The sequence below is a fragment of the Neofelis nebulosa genome, chromosome 11, assembly GCF_028018385.1.
Source record: "Neofelis nebulosa isolate mNeoNeb1 chromosome 11, mNeoNeb1.pri, whole genome shotgun sequence".
Lineage (NCBI taxonomy): Eukaryota > Metazoa > Chordata > Mammalia > Carnivora > Felidae > Neofelis > Neofelis nebulosa.
Window position 1 is genome coordinate 67,481,689 of NC_080792.1, and position 18,480 is coordinate 67,500,168.

Here is an 18,480-nt window from a genome sequence, read left to right on the forward strand (position 1 = left end):
GGAAAATGTTTAGATGGTGACGTAGGTGGGGCATTCTTGTCTTCAGTCTGGAGAGCTACTCTAATTCCAGAGTCCTGGGAGGACTGGTGCTTGTGGGTGGGGGGGAAAGACCGATGTCCCAGGTGTAAAAGTAGGTGATGTTTCTACAGTATAAGAAAGATAATGTATTCCTTGTGTGCGGTGTGACTTTGTGTGCATGAGTCTTGGGGTTGTTCTGTATGTGTGTGTATGTTGCGGGATTGTGACTGTGTATGTCTGCGTGTGTGTGTATGTGTGTGTATGTGTGTTCTTCAGAGATTCAGAGACAAAGCCATAACAGAAAGAGACAGTCACATTGAAAGAGCGGGAGAGAGAGAGAGAGAGAGAGAGAGAGATGTGGGTTTGCCTAGAGGATATGTGTCACTGACACTGCATAATAACCAATGTCTACATTCTCAAAAAACTCCTCATACTGCACACTTCAAGGAAAACTGCTGTGCGTGGCTCAGCAGTCACATTCAGTCCATGAAGGTAAGGAAATCTGCCGTATGCTCTGGCCCATGTTCGTATCAAGGAAAAGTCCCTGAGTTTTCTTGAGCAGTACTAACAATGTACTGATGTGTGTACTGTGTTCTTCTAGGTATCCCTGTGGAGGAAAAGATGTGGGCTTTTCCTGTAAGGAGGCACCTGGTTGCTGGTGAGGTGAGCTTGCCTGTCTTCCCCTGAGGAACACAATTACTTTCTTAGTGTCTTTCCAATCAACTTCTGTTGTAAATGTGACAATATACATGGTAGATGATATGGTTTCTTTCCTTGGTGGGGAGAGGGGTGAGTGGCTGTCTCTTGCCAACTGTTACCTTGGTCAGGGGGACATTTACCACTGGCAGTGCCAAACCTGGTGATAAATAGTGTGTTAGGATTAATTTTATCAGCAGCAATTTTCCCTGCTTGGGTGAAGAATTTTATAGTCTCCATACTAAGTGAACTTGAGAGACACATCCCCCAGAATATACAACTTCTGACAGCCATCCTATTCATTTGCTTTTGTGGCCTTTGACTCAACCACTGTGTTCCCTATTGGATCCTAATATCACCAAGATCTAAAGAGTGGTGCAATCAGTGTGCCTCACCTTCTTACCCTTATGCTATTTTCTTTTCTATAGTTTCCTGTGGTCTCTGGAACCATGGAGAATGGTAGGTATTCAGGAATCAATCATTTGCTCTCTTTAGTCAGGGGAGTGCTTCTGATTTTGGGTTTCCATTGAAATGAGGGTCACAGACGTAGTGACAAAGCAGATTGTCGAAGGGTAAAAACCATGTCCATGTGTTTACAAGCACTCGTGTGGCATTCAGGTAGTGAGTTTGTGTGCATGGAGACTGGGTGAATCTCTTTGTGAACTGACAAGTGTGTGAAGTGAGCAGGTATGTGCTTGTATGTGGTCTCTGTGTGAGAAGTTTACATTCCTCTAGATTAACATTTCCCTAAAGAGCACAGTTGCTGGTGTGAACTTTGCCATTCATAAGAAAAATCCCATCACCGAGCTTCATGATGTGTGTCTGTATGTCAAAGTATATAAATATGGACAATTTAAATATAGTTATTATATTATACACCAAACATAGCTTGTTTAGGCTGAAAAAAAAATCCTATTACTAGCCAGGAAAACATTCACAGGATTCTGAAAGGGAAATATGTTTTCAGAATCCATATGATTCTGTGAATCATGACTTCAGTTCAAGGTAGACCAACTCTGAGGAGGCTGTTTCATTGCCTTCAGGACACTTGGACCGATCCTGATGAAGGAGAAGGAGCCCTAATGGTATCTAATTGGCCTCTGAGGACAGGGAGCTTATGGAAGTGATGAATTATGGAGGGGTTGGCACAGGCTGTGGGGATAGGGGCTGGACGGGGAGACGAGGCCTTTTAACCCCCAATTCCTAGTACTTTCTCTCACGCCTCTACTTTCTGAGGCAAACCCTGAATTTCTAGGCTGAGTTTGTCATCAGTAATAATTTCAGTCCTTGCTCCTGATCCTCCTTGTGTGGGGCACCCGCCAGAGTTGAGACTAGAGTGATCCCAGAGTCCTTGCTCCATCATACTTCAGCAGTAAAGGGATAATTCCCCCAGGGTTACTGCCTTCCTGCCCCTCCTATCCTTTCCCAAAAAGAGATTCAAGGAGCCTGAGAAGGAATCCTCCCCCTCCTAGCTGGAGGGCTGGGGCAGGTGGCCCCTGGTGCAGGCGTATGCCACACCCAGTTCTGGAGGGTATCTGAGAAGAGGATCCTGCAGCTTCTAGAAATCCTTTATCTCAAGATCTTAGTATCCCAGGGGTGTGGAAGATAATGCCTGCTGTGTGTAGTTAAATGCAGGAATGAAATCAGCAGCCAGGCTCAAAGGGTCCTTGCTCCTTCAAATACTTCAGCTTGAAAGGGTGAGAGCACGATCCAGGGTCTTGGACTAGATCTTAAGCGGGAAATATTGAGGGGTTGCAGAGGGAAGACACGAAGGACATCCAGGCTATGTGAGGGTAGAAGGGGACACCACGGTGGCAGGATTATTTGAATCATTGTATCATCAGCACCTGGGCCCAGCCTTATCCTCACCAAGGATGACATTTGGGCTCCTTCTGGGTGGGACGAGGCAGGACAAGCCAGCATGCCAGGTGAGAGCACTGTACGGACATCTTCCTAAAAGCCTGGGGAGAGGGGCATCCTTCCTGTGCCAGCCTCTTCATCTACCAGACTCTTTCATTGGTGGACACTGGGGAGGAGCAGACAATGGAGTCAGGGCTCCTGTTGGCCCACCTGGGACGCGCCAGCAGGGATGGAACCAGGGTCAGGCCAGACACAAGTTAGTTCCCAGACCCGATCCACCTGGGCCAGCAGGGACCATTTTTCACTTTTCACCTGCATCCGGCCATCACCTGACAGCCAGTCCTTGTCTACACACTGTTGGCCAAGGGTTGTCTGGCTGGAAACACATTCATACAAAAGGGATCTCATCCCATGTGACCAGGGCAGCTGTAGAACATTCTAGTTGCAGAGGAGGTGAGAGGGGCACAGGCTCCAGTGCACAGGGAGCTCAGCAAAGTGGTGGGGGCTGATCCCAGAGTGGAGGTAGTCCTTGCTGTGCTCTTTCCTGGCCCAAGGACATCAGTGTGAGAGTTTGTCTGAAAGGTATGGGAACTGACAGGTCCAAATACTGTCTCTGACCTTCCTTCCACTCATGGGCACAGGAGCCACAGCTCTGCATGGTCAAGGGCACCGACAGCCTCTCCGTCACTGCTCATCCCCCAGGCGCTCAGCCCTAGGCAGCCCATGTTTGGCCCCAATAAACGCCTGCTGTTCACAGCCTTGGGCTGGGAACTGGTTTAGGGGTGGAAAGGTCCCTCCTCAGTTCACCCAGGCCTGTTGGGCCCCACACTATGCTAGCTGTCTGCCCAGGCACTAGTCCAGATCAGAACGAGAAGGGTGGGCTCCTGGACAGTGAGGTGCTCCCCCTCTGCCCCGCTGCTCTGGATTACATGCAGCATGAGTGTGGGGGTGTCATGCTCTTCACTCTGTTTATAATGTGCCCCTGCTGGGATTCCCCTAAGACCTGGGTGTTGACCTTCTACTCTAAGTATCCCCAGGGCCTCACGCAGTGGCTGCCACATATGCATGAGCTCAGGGAGAACCTACAAATGAATGGTCAGATGAGGCCAGCAAGCTCCTCTGAAGAAACCTCCAGGACTGGGAGGTCACGTCTTCCTCATGTGTACATCCTAAAGGTGTGCTATCCAGGGCAGCGGCCACTTGCCACATAGTCATTAGCCACACTAGCCACATTTCAGGTGCCCGGCAGATGCATGTTTACAACGCAGAACATTTCCACCCTCACAGAGGGTTCTTCTGGGCAGCTGCTCTGAGCCAGGCACAGGGTCTTCTCGTGGAACCCGCCATACCCTATGTCTGTCTGTAACAGTTGGAATGTCAGCTTGCGCAGGTGGCCCCTTCTTGTGCAGGTGAGAGCTATCATGATCCAGTGCAGCTGGGGAAGTACCAGATGAAGGGGGATCCTTTCTCTTGCTTGAAGGTTTACAACTGTGGTCAATGCCTTGTGGAAGGGCTCTGCCTCTGCCAAGCCCAGGGAAGCTCTGAGGACCCAGAGGAAGGGCAAGTGATGCCGGCTGAGCCAGTGTGGCCTCAGCGGGAGTTGCCGGAATGGTGGAGCCCCTGTCTGTAATAACCTGCTTGCTCATGCTTGTGTCTCCAAAGATTGGGTGTTGAAGAGCCTGTCTGACTCTGGAACTGATGATGAATAGTCATCAGATAGGGAACTGCACTCAGGTAGGAATCAGTGGGAGAGGGTTCCTGGGAACAGCTGGCTTATACCTGATGCTTTGTAGACTTAGAGTGGGAGTTATGAAATCAGAAAGTCAAAGGAAGGATGTGCAAAGCCTTGTTTTGTTCTTTTAATATAATAGTAGGGTCTTTTAATAGAATAGATGTGTTCTCACTCTGGGCTTTGAATGTGCTTTGTCTGTAACCATCTTTTTAAAGTTTTTTTTTTTTTTTGTTAAACCAAGTTGGTTAACATAGTATAATAATGGTTTCAGTAATAGAATTTAGTGATTTATCACTTCCATATAACACCCAGTGGTCATCCGCACCAAGTGCCCTCCCTAATGCTCATCACCTATTTAGTACATCCCTCTACCTAACACCCTTCCAACAGTCCTCAGTGTGTGAAGAGTTAATCAAGTCACTTATGGACTGTCTTCCTCTCTGTTTTTATCTTATTTTTCCTTCCATTCATCTATTTTGTTAGATTCCACATATGAGTGAAATCACATGATACTTGTCTTTCTCTGACTGACTTAATTTGCCTACCATAACACACTCTACTTGCATCCACGTTGTTGCAAAAGGCAAGATTTCATTCTTTTGGATCATGGAATAATATTTGCAAAAGGCAAGATTTCATTTTTTTGGCTCATGCAATAATATTCTATTCTATATCTTCTTTATCCATTCATCAGTCACTGGACACTTTGGCTCCTTCCATAATTTGGCTATTATTGATAGTGCCACTATACACACTGGGGTGCATGTGCCCCTTTGAATCAGCACTCCTGTATCCTTTGGATAAATATCCAGTCATGCAATTACTAGGACGTAGGGTAGCTCTATTTTTAACTTTTTTTCAGACCTCCATACTATTTTCCAGAGTGGCTGCACTAGTTTGCATTCCCACCAACAGTGCAAAAGTGTTCCCCCTTCTCTGCATCCTCGCCAACATCTATTGCTACCTGCATTGTTAATTTGAGCCATGCTGACAGGCGTGAGGTGGTATCTCATTCTGCTTTTGATTTGTATTTTCCTGATGATGACTGCTGTTGAGCCTCTTTTCATGTGTCTGTTAGCCATCTGGTTGTCTTCTTGGGAAAAATGTCTCTTCATGTCTTTTGACCATTTCTTCCCTGAATTCTTTGGTTTTTGGGTGTTGAGTTTGGTAGTTCTTTACAGATTTTGGAAACCAATCCTTTTTCTGATATGTCATTTGCAAATACCTTCTCTGATTCCATCAGTTTTGTTGATCGTTTTGTTGCCGTGCAGCAGCTTTTTATCTTGATGAGGTCCCAAGAGTTTTTTGTTTGTTTGTTTTGTTTTTGTTTTTTGCTTTTGTTTCCTTTCTCTCCAGAAACATGTCTACTAAGACGTTGCTGCGGCTGAGGTCAAAGAGGTTGTTGCCTGTTTTCTCCTCTAGGATTGCGATGGTTTTCTGTCTCACATTTAGGTCTTTCATCCATTTTGAGTTCATTTTTGTGTATAGTGTAGGTAAGCGGTCCCATTTCATTCTTCTGCATGTCACTATCCTGTTTTCCCAATACCATTTGTTGAAGAGACTGTCTTTTTCCATTGGATATTCTTTCCTCTTTTGTCAAAAATGACTTGGCTATACACTTGTGAGTCCATTTCTGGGTTCTCGATTCTGTTCCATTGATGTATGTATCTGTGTTTGTGCCAGTACCATACTCTCTTAGTGATTATAGCTTTGTAACATAGCTTGAAGTCTGGAATTGTGATGCTTCCATGTTTGGTTTTCTTTTTCAACATCACTTGAACTATTCAGGGTCTTCTCTGGCTCCATACATATTTTAAATTCTTTTTTCAACGTTTTTTATTTATTTTTGGGACAGAGAGAGACAAAGCATGAACGGGGGAGGGGCAGAGAGAGAGGAGACATAGAATCTGAAGCAGGCTCCAGGCTCCGAGCCATCAGCCCAGAGCCTGACGCGGGGCTCGAACTCACAGACCGCGAGATCGTGACCTGGCTGAAGTCGGACGCTTAACCGACTGCGCCACCCAGGCGCCACCCATACATATTTTAGAATTGTTTGTTCTAGCTCTGTGAAGAAGACTGATGTTATTTGATAGGGATTGAATTGAGGCTGTAGATTGCTTTGGGGAGTATAAATGTTTGAACAGTATTGTTTCTTCCAATCCATGAGCGTGGAATGTCATTCCAATTCTTTGTGTCTTCTTCAGTTTCTTCATAAGCTCTCGATACTTTTTAGCATACAGATCTTTTACCTCCTTGGATACATTTATTCCTATGTATCTTATGGTTTGGGATGTAATTGTTAATGGGATAGATTCCTTAATTTCTCTTCCTTCTGCTTCATTATTGGTGTACAGAATGCAATTGATTTCTGTACATTGGTTTCATATCCTGCGACTTTGCTGAATTCATGTAACAGTTCTAGCAGTTGTTTGGTGGGGTCTTTTTTTTTTAATATGAAATTTATTGTCAAATTGGTTTCCATACAACACCCAGTGCTCATCCGAAAAGGTGCCCTCCTCAAAGCCCATCACCCACTTTCCCCTCCCTCCCACCCTCCATCAACTCTCAGTTTATTCTCAGTTTTTTTTAAATTTTTTTTCCAACGTTTTTTATTTATTTTTGGGACAGAGAGAGACAGAGCATGAACGGGGGAGGGGCAGAGAGAGAGGGAGACACAGAATCGGAAACAGGCTCCAGGCTCCGAGCCATCAGCCCAGAGCCTGACGTGGGGCTCGAACTCACGGACCGTGAGATCGTGACCTGGCTGAAGTCAGACGCTTGACCGACTGCGCCACCCAGGCGCCCCTATTCTCAGTTTTAAAGAGTCTCTTATGGTTTGACTCAATCCCTCTCTAACTTTTATTTCCTTCCCCTCCCCCATAGTCTTCTGTTAAGTTTCTCAGGATCCACATAAGAGTGAACACATATGGTATCTCTCTTTCTCTGTATGGCTTATTTCACTTAGCCTAACAGTCTCCAGTTCCATCCACGTTGCTACAAAAGGTCATATTTCATTCTTTCTCATTGCCAAGCAGTATTCCATTGTGTATAAAAACCACAGTTTTTTTTAAGTTATTTTTTAATATTTGAAATTTACTGTCAAATTGGTTTCCATACAACACCCAGTGCTCATCCCAAAAGGTGCCCTCCTCAATACCCATCACCCACCCTGCCCTCCCTCCCACCCCCCATCAACCCTCAGTTTGTTCTCAGTTTTTAACAGTCTCTTATGCTTTGGCTCTCTCCCACTCTAACCTCTTTTTTTTATTTTTTCCTTCCCCTCCCCCATGGGTTTCTGTTACGTTTCTCAGGATCCACATAAGAGTGAAACCATATGGTATCTGTCTTTCTCTGTATGGCTTATTTCACTTAGCATCACACTCTCCAGTTCCATCCACGTTGCTACAAAAGGCCATATTTCATTTTTTCTCATTGCCAAATAGTATTCCATTGTGTATATAAACCACAATTTCTTTCTCCATTCATCAGTTGATGGACATTTAGGCTCTTTCCATAATTTGGCTATTGTTGAGAGTGCTGCTATAAACATCAGGGTACAAGTGCCCCTATGCATCAGTACTCCTGTATCCCTTGGGTAAATTCCTACCAGTGCTATTGCTGGGTCATAGGGTAGGTCTATTTTTAATTTTCTGAGGAACCTCCACACTGCTTTCCAGAGCGGCTGCACCAATTTGCATTCCCACCAACAGTGCAAGAGGGTTCCCGTTTCTCCACACCCTCTCCAGCATCTATAGTCTCCTGATTTCTTCATTTTGGCCACTCTGACTGGCGTGAGGTGATATCTGAGTGTGGTTTTGATTTGTATTTCCCTGATAAGGAGTGACTTTGACCATCTTTTCATGTGCCTCTTGGCCATCCGGATGTCTTCTTTAGAGAAGTGTCTATTCATGTTTTCTGCCCATTTCTTCACTGGGTTATTTGTTTTTTGAGTGTGGAGTTTGATGAGCTCTTTATAGATTTTGGATACTAGCCCTTTGTCCCATATGTCATTTGCAAACATCTTTTCCCATTCCGTTGGTTGCCTTTTAGTTTTGTTGGTTGTTTCCTTTGCTGTGCAGAAGCTTTTTATCTTCATAAGGTCCCAGTAATTCATTTTTGCTTTTAATTCCCTTGCCTTTGGGGATGTGCCGAGTAAGAGATTGCTACGGCTGAGGTCAGAGAGGTCTTTTCCTGCTTTCTCCTCTAAGGTTTTGATGGTTTCCTGTCTCACATTCAGGTCCTTTATCCATTTTGAGTTTATTTTTGTGAATGGTGTGAGAAAGTGGTCTAGTTTCAACCTTCTGCATGTTGCTGTCCAGTTCTCCCAGCACCATTTGTTAAAGAGACTGTCTTTTTTCCATTGGATGTTCTTTCCTGCTTTGTCAAACATTAGTTGGCCATACGTTTGTGGGTCTAGTTCTGGGGTTTCTATTCGATTCCATTGGTCTATGTGTCTGTTTTTATGCCAATACCATGCTGTCTTGATGATGACAGCTTTGTAGTAGAGGCTAAAGTCTGGGATTGTGATGCCTCCTGCTTTGGTCTTCTTCTTCAAAATTACTTTGGCTATTCGGGGCCTTTTGTGGTTCCATATGAATTTTAGGATTGCTTGTTCTAGTTTCGAGAAGAATGCTGGTGCAATTTTGATTGGGATTGCATTGAATGTGTAGATAGCTTTGGGTAGTATTGACATTTTGACAATATTTAGTCTTCCAATCCATGAGCAGGGAATGTCTTTCCATTTCTTTATATCTTCTTCAATTACCTGCATAAGCTTTCTATAGTTTTCAGCATACAGATCTTTTACATCTTTGGTTAGATTTATTCCTAGGTATTTTATGCTTCTTGGTGCAATTGTGAATGGGATCAGTTTCTTTATTTGTCTTTCTGTTGCTTCATTGTTAGTGTATAAGAATGCAACTGATTTCTGCACATTGATTTTGTATCCTGCAACTTTGCTGAATTCATGTATCAGTTCTAGCAGACTTTTGGTGGAGTCTGTCGGATTTTCCATGTATAATATCATGTCATCTGCAAAAAGCGAAAGCTTGACTTCATCTTTGCCAATTTTGATGCCTTTGATTTCCTTTTGTTGTCTGATTGCTGATGCTAGAACTTCCAGCACTATGTTAAACAACAGCGGTGAGAGTGGGCATCCCTGTCGTGTTCCTGATCTCAGGGGGAAAGCTCTCAGTTTTTCCCCGTTGAGGATGATGTTAGCTGTGGGCTTTTCACAAATGGCTTTTATGATCTTTAAGTATGTTCCTTCTATCCCGACTTTCTCAAGGGTTTTTATTAAGAAAGGGTACTGGGTTTTGTCAAAGGCCTTTTCTGCATCGATTGACAGGATCATATGGTTCTTCTCTTTTTTTTTTGTTAATGTGATGTATCACGTTGATTGATTTGCGAATGTTGAACCAGCCCTGCATCCCAGGAATGAATCCCACTTGATCATGGTGAATAATTCTTTTTATATACTGTTGAATTCGATTTGCTAGTATCTTATTGAGAATTTTTGCATCCATATTCATCAGGGATATTGGCCTGTAGTTCTCTTTTTTTACTGGGTCTCTGTCTGGTTTACGAATCAAAGTAATACTGGCTTCATAGAATGAATCTGGAAGTTTTCCTTCCCTTTCTATTTCTTGGAATAGCTTGAGAAGGATAGGTATTATCACTGCTTTAAACGTCTGGTAGAACTCCCCTGGGAAGCCATCTGGTCCTGGACTCTTATTTGTTGGGAGATTTTTGATAACCGATTCAATTTCTTCGCTGGTCATGGGTCTGTTCAAGCTTTCTATTTCCTCCTGATTGAGTTTTGGAAGAGTGTGGGTGTTTAGGAATTTGTCCGCTTCTTCCAGGTTGTCCAATTTGTTGGCATATAATTTTTCATAGTATTGCCTGATAATTGTTTGTATCTCTGAGGGATTGGTTGTAATAATTCCATTTTCATTCATGATTTTATCTATTTGGGTCATCTTCCTTTTCTTTTTGAGAAGCCTGGCTAGAGGTTTGTCAATTTTGTGTATTTTTTCAAAAAACCAACTCTTGGTTTCGTTGATCTGCTCTACCGTTTTTTTAGATTCTATATTGTTTATTTCTGCTCTGATCTTTATGATTTCTCTTCTTCTGCTGGGTTTAGGCTGCGTTTGCTGTTCTGCTTCTATTTCCTTTAGGTGTGCTGTTAGATTTTGTATTTGGGATTTTTCTTGTTTCTTGAGATAGGCCTCAATTGCAATGTATTTTCCTCTCAGGACTGCCTTTGCTGCGTCCCAAAGCGTTTGGATTGTTGTATTTTCATTTTCGTTTGTTTCCATATATTTTTAATTTCTTCTCTAATTGCCTGGTTGACCCACTCATTCTTTAGTAGGGTGTTCTTTAACCTCCATGCTTTTGGAGGTTTTCTAGACTTTTTCCTGTGGTTGATTTCAAGCTTCATAGCATTGTGGTCTGAAAGTATGCATGGTATCATTTCAATTCTTGTAAACTTATGAAGGGCTGTTTTGTGACCCAGTATATGATCTATCTTGGAGAATGTTCTGTGTGCAGTTGAGAAGAAAGTATATTCTGTTGCTTTGGGATGCAGAGTTCTAAATATATCTGTCAAGTCCATCTGATCCAATGTATCATTCAGGGCCCTTGTTTCTTTATTGACTGTGTGTCTAGATGATCTATCCATTTCTGTAAGTGGGGTGTTAAAGTCCCCTGCAATGACCACATTCTTATCAATAAGGTCGCTTATGTTTATGAGTAATTGTTTTATATATCTGGGGGCTCCGGTATTTGGCGCATAGATATTTATAATTGTTAGCTCTTCCTGATGGATAGACCCTGTAATTATTATATAATGCCCTTCTTCATCTCTTGTTACAGCCTTTAATTTAAAGTCTAGTTTGTCTGATATAAGTATGGCTACTCCAGCTTTCTTTTGGCTTCCAGTAGCATGATAAATAGTTCTCCATCCCCTCACTCTCAATCTAAAGGTGTCCTCAGATCTAAAATGAGTCTCTTGTAGACAGCAAATAGATGGGTCTTGTTTTTTTATCCATTCTGATACCCTATGTCTTTTGGTTGGCGCATTTAATCCATTTACATTCAGTGTTATTATAGAAAGATACGGGTTTAGAGTCATTGTGATGTCTGTATGTTTTATGCTTGTAGTGATGTCTCTGGTACTTTGTCTCACAGGATCCCCCTTAGGATCTCTTGTAGGGCTGGTTTCGTGGTGACAAATTCCTTCAGTTTTGTTTGTTTGGGAAGACCTTTATGTCTCCTTCTATTCTAAAGACAGACTTGCTGGATAAAGGATTCTTGGCTGCATATTTTTTCTGTTTAGCACACTGAAGATATCGTGCCAAGCCTTTCTGGCCTGCCAAGTTTCAAAGGAGAGATCAGTCACGAGTCTTATAGGTCTCCCTTTATATGTGAGGGCACGTTTATCCCTTGCTGCTTTCAGAATTTTCTCTTTATCCTTGTATTTTGCCAGTTTCACTATGATATGTCGTGCAGAAGATTGATTCAAGTTACGTCTGAAGGGAGTTCTCTGTGCCTCTTGGATTTCAATGCCTTTTTCCTTCCCCAGTTCAGGGAAGTTCTCAGCTATAATTTCTTCAAGTACCCCTTCAGCACCTTTCCCTCTCTCTTCCTCCTCTGGGATACCAATTATGCGTATATTATTTCTTTTTAGTGTATCACTTAGTTCTCTAATTTTCCCCTCATACTCCTGTATTGTTTTATCTCTCTTTCTTTCAGCTTCCTCTTTCTCCATAACTTTATCTTCTAGTTCACCTATTCTCTCCTCTGCCTCTTCAATCCAAGCCGTCGTGGTTTCCATTTTGTTTTGCATTTCGTTTAAAGCGTTTTTCAGCTCCTCGTGACTGTTCCTTAGTCCCTTGATCTCTGTGGCAAGAGATTCTCTGCTGTCCTGTATACTGTTTTCAAGCCCAGCGATTAATTTTATGACTATTATTCTAAATTCACTTTCTGTTATATTATTTAAATCCTTTTTGATCAGTTCATTAGCTGTTGTTATTTCCTGGAGATTCTTCTGAGGGGAATTCTTCCGTTTGGTCATTTTGGATAGTCCCTGGAGTGGTGAGGACCTGCAGGGCACTTCCCCTGTGCTGTGGTGTATAACTGGAGTTGGTGGGCGGGGCCGCAGTCCAACCTGATGTCTGCCCCCAGCCCACCGCTGGGGCCACAGTCAGACTGGTGTGTGCCTTCTCTTCCCCTCTCCTAGGGGCGGGATTCACTGTGGGGTGGCGTGGCCTGTCTGGGCTACTTGCACACTGCCAGGCTTGTGGTGCTGGGGATCTGGCGTATTAGCTGGGGTGGGTAGGCAAGGTGCACGGGGGCAGGAAGGGCAGGCTTAGCTCGCTTCTCCTTAGGTGATCCACTTCAGGAGGGCCCCTGTGGCAGCGGGAGGGAGTCAGATCCACTGCCAGAGGTTTGGCTCCGCAGAAGCACAGAGTTGGGTGTTTGCACGGAGCGAGCAAGTTCCCTGGCAGGAACTGGTTCTCTTTGGGATTTTGGCTGGGGGATGGGCGGGGGAGATGGCGCTGGCGATTGCCTTTGTTCCCCGCCAAGCTGAGCTCTGCCGTCCGGAGGCTCAGCAGCTCTCCCTCCCTTTGTCCTCCAGCCTTCCCGCTTTCTGAGCAGAGCTGTTAACTTAAGACCTCCCAGATGCTAAGTTGCGCTTGCTGTCGGAACACAGTCCGTCTGGCCCCTCCGCTTTTGCCAGCCAGACTCGGGGGCTCTGCTTGGCTGGCGAGCCGCCCCTCCGCCCCAGCTCCCTCCCGCCAGTCCGTGGAGCGTGCACCGCCTCGCCGCCCTTCCTACCCTCTTCCGTGGGCCTCTCGTCTGCGCTTGGCTCCGGAGACTCCGTTCTGCTAATCCTCTGGCGGTTTTCTGGGTTATTTAGGCAGGTGTAGGTGGAATCTAAGTGATCAGCAGGACGCGCGGTGAGCCCAGCGTCCTCCTACGCCGCCATCTTCCGGAACTCCTCTGTAACATTTTTATCTACATAGTCACTGTTTTCCAAATCTGCCAGACATTTTTCCAGTTTTTGCCTAGCATCTTTATCCCAGTAGTCAAGAGTTTCAGTAACAATAACCATAACCCTGGGGCCATAATCCGAAAAATATTCTTCTTCTACATTAAAAAATGGTGTGATGTAGGAATCGTCACTTGCCAAATTTCGAAGGGCTAACCCTTCCTGCACTTGGAAACACCCATATATACTACTAATGATGTACAAAATGTATAGAAGCACTACAAAAAACTTGGACTCAGTGCTTGTGAGAAAAGGGCCTAAATAGTCTCTGAAGAACAAATTCATTAGATGGACATCAGTTTCTTGTTCATCTGGGAGAGAATCACATGGGACACAGCAGGACTTTTTAAATGAAGAACACTTTTGGTCAGGAGTTTCTGGCTTTTTCAACCAACGTAGACAGACTACTTCTCTTTTACCATCCAGGGCCATAAATGCTCCAAAACAGGTGATGTTATAAAAAAAATAACGAAAGAGCAGGGTTGTTCCTGTATAAGTGCAAAAGTATTGTACGGACCCAAAAAAGGTCATAATCCCTGTATAGAAGGCCAGAACGTTGGTGATAGTGGTCATTATAATGGACACTGCCACTTTGGAATAGACACTGGCCAGCCACTGTTTGATGTTATCCATGAGGCTGGTCTTCTGCCAGGCAGAAATCATTATAAACATGTCATCAACCCCAACACCTGTTAAAAAAACAAAGAAACAATTTGCATACATATTAATATCTATGAAAAATTAAACACATAAACTCGAACCATCTTCTTTTTCCATCTCTTAGATCTTATTTATCTTGCCTGATCTGTGCTTTGATACTACAACTTTGTCACTTTCTCTGGTTGCTTCTGAATCCACAACAGAATCCACCCCTTCCTCTGTAATAACTCTGTGCTTTATTCATACTCTTATTATTTGTACATAGCACAGGATACTCTACTCCTACTCTTCATTTAGGGTGTTGTAATGATGAGTCAGGAAACATGTTGTAGGTGTTAGTCAAAGCAGGATTAGCATTGTATCTTTGATTCTACTGGATGACTTGAAAGACCATTTTCTCTCATAAACCATCTTAATGAATGCACAAACACAGGAAGCCAACATTCTGTTGCTTAAAATATAAACTGGACTTATCTATTCTACAGTTGGCATCTAACCAGCAATGTTTGCACCTCTCTCAAGATTTCTATTAGAGTTGACACTACTTTCACTCATGTATACCTTTGTTCCCATGTATATTGATGCAAACTCAATAAAATAAGTAAGGAAATAAACTGCAATAAAATGCTGATCTAATTTCAATTTGGGGGGATCTTGTGCATGGGTTACATGGGAGGGTACTGGGAATTGCAACTTTGCCTCTGATGTTTTACAGGTATGATCAAGAAGATAGAAGAATCTGTATTGACACAAGTCTAAACATTCTGTCATAAACTGCATCCTGACATCCCATGGCTTACCAGCTTTGAGGATTTCACTTGGGCTCAGCAGCACAAAAGGGAAGAATCAGAAGTACTAGGGACCAAGAATGAACTCTTGATATGTATTAGGTATTGAAAAACTAGTTTTATGATTTATAGAAACTTATTCAGAAATTTTCCTTGAACATTTCTTGCTTGAGTTGCTTAAATCTCACACACACACACACACACACACACACTCCTATGTACACACGGACTATTCAGTGCTGGTTTATATTAAATCAATTATATACACTTTAACTATAGTTGTTTATGGCTGTGGGGAATACTGAGTGGCTAAGTGTGGGTGCGTACTAGGTAGGTGTGTCCTGAAGAGTTAGAGTAAATAAGTTGACATCCAGCAAACAGCTTTTCCACTGTCTCCCCATGGAAACCAAATACTATTCCTTCCAAGTTCCTTACTTTCTAAAATGTAGAATGGATAAAGAAGATGGGGTTTATATATACAGTGGAATACTACTTGGCAATGAGAACAGATGAAATCTGGCCATTTGCAGCAACGTGGATGGAACTGGAGGGTATTATGCAAAGTGAAGTAAGTCAGGGAGAGAAGGACAGATACCATACGTTTTCACTCATATGTGGATCCTGAGTAACTTCACAGAAGACTACGGGGGAGGGGGGAGGGGGAAAAAGTTACAGAGAGGGAGGGAGGCAAACCATAAGAGACTCTTAAATACTGAGAACAAACTGAAGGTTGATGGGGGGGGGTGGGCAGAGAGGAAAGCGGGTGATGGGCATTGAGGAGAGCACCTGTTGGAATGAGCATGGGGTGTTGTATGGAAACCAATTTGACAATAAATTATATTTAACAAAATAAATAATTGGTGTCTCTTTAAATTAAAAAAATAAAATATCATATAAACACCTTTGTTTTTCATGCTTATTGTCAAATAAATTCTGGAAGTACAAGAAAATGCAGAGAAAAAGTGTAAACAACAGTAATTCCACCCTGCATTTTTATGTATATCCATCCAGAATTTGCTCTATACAAAGATGCACATATAACTGTATCTCTCGATTTCAAACACCTGGTTTCAATACCAGTATTTTTCATTTAACATTATATATCTACCTCCTTTTGAAGACTGGATATGATTCAAAAGTATTAATATGCTGTGTTTGAGTTGACCAATCCCATGTTGATATGGAATTAGGTTTTCAAAACTCTTCCGTTCTAAATAATGCTGAAGTGAACATACTCGTTCTGCTCTTTGAGTACTTGTCTAATTGTTAAGACAAATTTCTAAAAATGGAATTGCTAAGCCAAAGATATTTGCTGTGTGATGTTTAACTCTTTTGATTTGCTACAAAATTGGATTTAAAAAAGTGTGTAACAATTTATAATTTTCTCCCAGCAGAATGAGTATTCATTTATATACAACCTTCCTCATATCTTCAATCTTGCTAATATTTATTAATTTAATAAGAAGACAAGGTATCTCACTTTTGGTTTAATTTGCATCCATTCATTAATTGAGAAGTCAAATTATTTGTTCCCTCTACTTCCAGTGAGGGACGTGTGTGTGTGTGTGTGTGTGTGTGTGTGTGTGTTTGTGTGTATGTGTGAACTGCCTGTTCATGTCTCTTGTCTGTGTTTTTCCATTTGGGGTACTAGATTTTTCTGCCTCCAAACACACACACTTCAATTTGATTTTCTTCTCTCCTGTCACCTCATTTTGGATCTGTGGAGCCACCTGAATATAATTATTTTGCTTAATCTAACATAAATTCTTTCCCTTATCTACCCCATGCCCCCACATACACAATGTGTAGCTTCACATTTGGTTTTACTCACCTAGAATAAGAAATGGTGAATTTGCAACTAATCACAAATGGCACCCCAATGTACAAGATCAGGCCAAAGCCGCTCACCACTGCCAAGGCAGCAGAAATCACTCCCAAGGTTGCAGCCCACATTTTGTTTCGTACACAGTCACACCTGTACATTTGGAGGGAAAAATCATGGAATTTGTGGTGGTAGCTTCCACACTGAAATTCCATCAGTTTATAACATTCTTTACTTGGACATCTGTTAAGAAAGCTCTTGGGCAATAATTCCCATACCTGTCTGCTGAAGACCTTTAATTCCCAGGCACTGTCCCAGACCAAGTGGGAAAAAGGGAGGAGGGAACAGAAAAGCTGTGAATCAGTACTTTTACCAAACTTCCTGAGCAATTCTTCTGCAGCTGGGCAAGCACAAATTCACTCACCACCAGTTCAGAGCCATAAAGATATGCCAAAAACTTCAGATGGTTAATTACACCCTGATCTTCAAAGGGTGTCAATGGAATACAACAGCAAAGGGAGGGCAAGCTCTACCAGAGAAAGTATCCATATTCAGCGCTCTTTTCACCCACCCTTGACTCCAAGTAGCCATAGATGCAATTCTAAACAGCTCTTGAATTTCAAAACCAGTTCAATATGTATTGTGATTAAGAAAATGTATGAAAGTCTCCTCCTAAAATGTTTTCAGGATTCTTGTCTACTGGTGAAGAGGGCTCTAGGAAAGTTGCTACTAATTACAAAAGAACTAGAAATGTAGTCCATTTTAAAAAAAAGTTTATTTATGGGGCGCCTGGGTGGCTCAGTCAGTTAAACAACTGACTTTGGCTCAGGTCATGATCTCATGGTTTGTGGGTTTGAGCCCCATGTTCAGCTCTGTGCTGACGGTTTGGAGCTGGGAGCCTGCTTTGGACTTGTTGTCTCCCCTCTCTCTGCACCCCTCCCTGTTCATTCTCTCTCTCTCTCTTTCTCTCTCTCTCAAAAATAAATAAGTATTTAAAAAATGTTAAGTTTACTTATTTATTTTTGAGAGAGAGCACAAGTGGGGGAGAGGCAGAGAGAGAGAGAGAGAGAGAGACTACCAAGCAGGCTCCACACTACCAGTGCAGAGCGTGATGTGGGGCTTGAACCCACAAACAATGAGATCATGACCTGAGCCAAAGTCAGACAGTTAACCATCTGAGCCACCCAGGCGCCACTCTAGTCCATTTTTAATAACACAGCCTGTGCCTTTTTCTTTGCTGGACCAACAAAAATGGGAATATATAGGCAGCATTTTAAAGTATGGATTCAGCACTTTACCTACCCAATAACCACAATATTACATTTGAAAATATTGACAACCACCTCTGGTTTTATATTTTGCTTTTTTGTTAACTGCATCAAAACAAATGACTGATACTTGTCTCTAGATATTTTTAGGAGGAGAGAGAAACTAAGTTTGGATGGAAGACTAGGAGAGTCAACTATGGAAATAGAAGCACTGATTCTAACACAGCAACATGACCATGACCTTTAGGCAAGACAACAGCAAAATAGCTAAACTTTCTTATTCTGCAAAAAAATTTCTACACCATGGTTTTATTTATTTATTTTTTTCAACATACCAGTGCTATGAATTAAACTCAGGGCCCTAAACCAACCACATGTGCAAAATTCCAGAGCAAAAGTAAAATTCCTTGTTAGAATAAAATTTGATTATAATGAGTACTTTCTTAAAACAACAATGTTGGTTTATAGCATTTTGAAATAAGAAAGTAACAAAGATGAACTTTGAAATCAGAAAGATGAGTTACATATGACATTCCATCTTAAAAGTTTCTGAATTTTTTGGTATAAAATTTCAGATGATGTAA

The 18,480-nt window shown here is 42.6% G+C and overlaps 1 protein-coding gene across 1 annotated transcript in view; it reads right to left on the reverse strand.

Moving 5' to 3' along the window:
* Positions 1–4,304: 4,304 nt before the first annotated feature.
* The window catches only part of LOC131489616 (patched domain-containing protein 3-like), a 29,758-nt gene continuing 15,582 nt past the window's right edge, over positions 4,305–18,480 (reverse strand). Inside the window, 4 exon segments of the mRNA XM_058691624.1 lie at positions 4,305–4,368; positions 13,288–14,047; positions 16,638–16,666; positions 16,668–16,781. Of these exon segments, the coding sequence (XP_058547607.1) occupies positions 4,305–4,368; positions 13,288–14,047; positions 16,638–16,666; positions 16,668–16,781 (967 nt within the window).